This window comes from Echinococcus granulosus, assembly GCF_000524195.1.
Source record: "Echinococcus granulosus chromosome Unknown EG_S00013, whole genome shotgun sequence".
NCBI lineage: Eukaryota > Metazoa > Platyhelminthes > Cestoda > Cyclophyllidea > Taeniidae > Echinococcus > Echinococcus granulosus.
Genome location: NW_020170393.1, coordinates 198,384 through 203,184, shown reverse-complemented (window position 1 = coordinate 203,184; position 4,801 = coordinate 198,384). Strand labels below are relative to the sequence as shown.

The 4,801-nt window shown below is 40.9% G+C and overlaps 1 protein-coding gene across 1 annotated transcript; it reads right to left on the bottom strand. All coding sequences in view use genetic code 11, as the record gives it.

Annotated features, from left to right (window-relative positions):
- Positions 1-229: 229 nt before the first annotated feature.
- Positions 230-3,263, bottom strand: EGR_02738 (COP9 signalosome complex subunit 3; the record flags this gene model as incomplete). Its single annotated transcript, XM_024491987.1, has 14 exons — positions 230-298; positions 768-848; positions 1,065-1,178; positions 1,257-1,343; positions 1,781-1,852; positions 2,002-2,103; positions 2,219-2,257; positions 2,373-2,462; positions 2,498-2,602; positions 2,639-2,713; positions 2,746-2,888; positions 2,926-3,035; positions 3,064-3,193; positions 3,227-3,263. 14 exons carry the CDS (start codon positions 3,261-3,263, stop codon positions 230-232), a joined length of 1,254 nt encoding a protein of 417 aa, XP_024353481.1.
- Positions 3,264-4,801: the final 1,538 nt, after the last annotated feature.

Sequence of the window (4,801 nt, the reverse complement as noted above, 5' to 3'; positions counted from 1 at the left end):
CTAAAACTGTCCGGCTGGCGACGGCTATTCTCGAATGCCTTCCCCTCCCCTTAACTCCCCTTCGCCAAACACAGGTGGGCTTGCGGCATAAAGCGACAATAAGGAAAAGTGCTTTTCTTAGAAATAGAGCAAAACTGATTTATGTATGATATTTCGGTCACTCAGATGGAGGCGGGAGGGGAAGGGGTAGGAGGGGCAGGAGACAGGCTTCGGGAGTCAACTATTAAAATCACTCCGACGGGTGTTTCCTTTTACAGGCTGGGGTGGACAACACAGGAAGGCCTGAGGATTGTTGACCCTAAGGGAAAGAATTTGGGTAAGTAATGAGAACAAATAGCTGAATCATGTGACGAGTAACTAAATTAAACTTTTCAAGTTATCTAATGGTAAACCTGCACAGCTTTAATGTGGAATAAAGAGCAGAAAACGTTCTTAAATAAGTAAAAATGAACAACCCAAATGTGGTGAAGCACTGAAGTGAGCTTACGGTTATAGATTCGAGCAGATGTATCGCAAGACGTCGCAATTTGACACACTAAAGCTAAAATCATTGTTCTGCGTTGTACATTTCATTAATTCACTGAGAAATGCGTTGGGATAAAATGATAATACAAAATAAAATCAAAAAAAAATTGTACAATGTTCTTTAAACGCATTCTGACCATTAAACTAAAGAGTTCACCCCCTGCGGGGGTGAAAAAGAAAAAAGGGTCGGTCATGTTCGATCCCAAAATCAAACATGCGGTGAGTATGGCAAGCGGACTTACTGGTTCACCTAGCGCAGTAGTCGATGCCTCCTCGGATATTATCCGCCTCAACGTCATATCATAATCCATTATAGCCTTCAGCTACAGAAAAGAAGGTGGACATTTTCGCCATGTGAGGCATTCTTAAAACGAATAAGCGGAAAACAAATTTCGTGTCGATGATAGCTTGACATATTTACGAGTTCATTTTGAGGAATTGCTTAATAATTAACGGTGGGCACATCTTAACACAAAATTGTTCTGTAGCACAAGAATTTACGAGAAAATTCAACACGAGGATTCCGCAGCCAGACCCACCTTTTGTACCAGTGAGTCCAACACTTCAGGAGACTCGTATCTCTCGGGATTGTCAAGAAAACGAACACATCCATTCCTTTGATCGATCTTCACGAATATTGACTTTGCACCAGCCTAGAATGTGGAATTGTTAGTGAATAAAAGTAAAATTATTCCGGACACAGACCTCTGAAATGCCAGTTACAAATTTACCATTTCGAGAAGTTGCTTTTCGGCAGTTTCGGGAAGATCTAGACGTGCCCGGACTGCTAAATCCTTCACCGACAACGAAATGAATGTCTGAAAAATGAGATTTTTTTAGTATTAGAAAGGTGCGGTACATCTAATTGTATACACTGATGCTTCATCTAGGGAGAGCGGAAAATACACAAGGTAGACAGCTCCTATCAAAACAACTCCAATTTACAAGAAGACGACGGAAACACCAGTCAAGATGTTTATGTAGCGAATACGAAGTAACCGAAAAACAGTGTAAATGGACATTCAATCCCGAATTGTTGATCAGTAAATTTATTCAGACAGAAAAATGATATGGAATTTGGACATTAAGTAATGGTTAAATGTCTACACGATCCGTGAGTAATTAGAAAACGAGCATTAGCTTGAATGAGATTTACACAAAGTGAGTAAACCACGTAATGGAAGGTCTCGCCGCATAAAAGATCTTACTGAATGATCATACGATGGGTGCGGTTACAAGATTCGTGGACACGTACCTTGGTTAAGTTGTGGATCCTGTATTTGACGTGACAATCAATTAGTTGTTTGACGAGGCCGTAGTTACGATCCTATGAAAAGGGGATGACAAATCCCTTGCAGTTAAATAAGTAAGGAGCACAGAAACAACATCCAGTCCTGTTTCTTTGCAAACGTCAGAAATGCATGGGGCTAGGGCATTAGAGCAGGTAACAACAACAAAACCTGTGCTGTTCATTACCGCGCCAAAGGTTGACGAATTCTTTTCGATGACTTCGCCAAGAGCGGTTGAGTTGGATGCCGAAAAGGCTTCTTCCAACTTTTTGTACGCCTCAAGAGAATACTAAAAATGCGTCATAATAGTAATTAGGTAATGTACGCTTGATTTGCAGTGCATACGGAGATGGAAATATTAAAAAGGAGTCTGTAAACACAAATGACCACAAATTAACGCGTACTTTCCATCTGCGGAGAAGAGGGAACTCCGCTGCGTTGAACTAAATCAAAAGGAAAAAATTTGACGATGACTAATAATATGTAATACTCAATACCTTACTAGCCCAAATTCAGTTTGATAGTGGAGAAAGAAGCTTAATACACTGAAGTACATACCTCTCCTTTATGAATAAGAGAAATAATGATAAGCTTTTTTGCAGCTGCTAACAGTAATGAGGAGCAAGACGGCGTCGGTATCGAACAGGCCTAGAAGTAGTAAATATGGTCATAAAAAATGCTACCATGGTGAAGAATTTGAAACTTCGATCCCACATTTTTAAAGCTGCATATATCATACCGCCATAATAAAAATACAAAATGGCATCTTTGATGCAATATGCTTTCCTCTAGAATAAACCAGTTACGAAACAAAGACAACGCACATCATTATCTACATCGAGCAGATCTGCGTTCAAAAACGGAAGAAGGGGATTGAAGAATTTTGCAGAAAGTGCAAGCTATTGAAAAACAAGAATTAGAAGTCATATACTTGGCAAAGGTTCACGTGCAGGCAGGTCAAGTGATTTGCGGTGTCTTGTATTCGTTTAATGGCAGCAATTAAGACAGGAATCCCGGATATCGCAATAGACTGGGCTATCAGCTTCTTTGTTAGAATTCTGCCAATCGCACGTACTACATGAACGGTTGCGCACAAAAAGAAACAGAATACCTATAGGCTTAACCAGATTCAGTCGTTTTGAGTCCGAGGCCTCGAAGAATGTTCGCGCTTCTATTAAATGAGTTGGTTCGATGGATGAAGCTGCCATAAGCTTAGCCCGACTAAAGGTAAAAACAATAACTTTATTACATGACAGCCGCATAAAGACATGTCCACTGCTCAGTTTCATAGCGCGCCAAGTGCTGATCGAGGGATGACACGTTCTTCATCAAAAAATCCGAATGTTTCTCAAGTATCGCGACAATCTCGGGTCCATTATCTACAATACTTACAAAAGATTTGACAAACTAACCTCCTGCCTTCTTAATACTTGCAATTAACTGGTCCATTAATCAAATCGCCAAAAGACAGTGAGCAACCAGGCCAGACTGCATTGCATGCGGGCTGACATGAAGGAGGTGGTAAAGTTGTTTGTCGACTCAATTCGATTTGCGGATTTGAGTGAATTTCTAAGGCCTCTGTTTTAGACATTTTAGGTAGACATTGCTGTATTTACCCCTCTTTACGTCTTAGTTAATTTTTTTGCTTGCACAATGACTTACCTTAAAGAGCTACTAAAACGACACGAATTTATTTGTTGCACCGCAAAATCAAATAAATCACTGCTACTTAAGCTTTTTCTGCGCACAAATCACACCCTTTGTGTTGATTTACAAACATAGTGAAGTAGCTTTAAGGAAAGACAACTTGGCGTGGTTTTCAATGAAAAAATCATAAAATACCGCCGAACTAAAATGTTAGAAAAGCTTGTAGGTCAAGCCTTGTAAAATCTTCACACCTTTCCGTGATTAGTGAGGCGACTTCTTTGAGCTGCATCAAAAGACAGGGATATTTGTCCAATGTTACAAAAGACGTTGCTATATAGTCTAGTTATAGCATCTGAGTAAGGTATTTGTGAACTCGGTGAGAGTGCGATTCTAGCATTCGGCCTAATGAGTAGAGGCTTTTTGTGGTTTACTTTGAGGCTGCACTGCCTTCTGTGTTTGCCGGTGATTGGGTAAGTTAGAATAGAGGCCTTTTGACCCCGAACTGTCAGGGATCAAGGTGATCCGCTTCAGAACCCTTCAACCTTTAACTTCACAATGACCTAATTTTCCAGCAATACAGCTTTCGCTGCTTATGTCACAGGGTTTGGCGTCTGCACAACACATGTGCTCCCCGAAATTTCATGTAATAACCGAGACGCCTAAAAAGATTTCATTTTAAACCTTACACGTCATAAACAAATCCTCTATCTGCACGCTTTCGAATTCCCAGTTGGGAATGCGGTAGGACACAGTACCCCTATTCACCGAAAGGGTTTCCAGAAAAACTAGTTAAGAAATAAATAAGGAAAGCCTTTAATTTCGTACCAACGCTCTGGGAGTTCTGCACGATGTGAGTGGCAGTGCTCGACGCTTCCTGAGGGAAGAGATCTGTTCAACATTTATAAATCCATGCAGCTGTTGAAACGACCCTTCATCGACTCACTAGCCACGGAACAAGGAAAGTGCAACGTTTTGTGCTACCAAAAGCTTCACACTGAAACCAAGCATTTCGAGGAGATTCTTCTGTTCAACTGGCGAAGGACGGAGCCACTAAGACCAGTGATGCACCTCGGATGGGTACAGAGATCAGCTCGCAGAGTGACAGGACCCATGCGGGACTGTCACAGGCAGCACAGGAGGTCTTTCGACAAGGCACACGCTTCAAGGTGCACTTATAAAAATGAAAACGATCTTCTCAATAGAAACACTGCAGCAAAAAATTTAAAAAAGTTCAGCGAATTACTTCATTTTTTGCCATCAGTTGATCTACCTCATAATATTCGGAATCATTTTAGGTCAAACGTCGCCTCCGATTAGCATACTTTGCTCAAATCAATGCC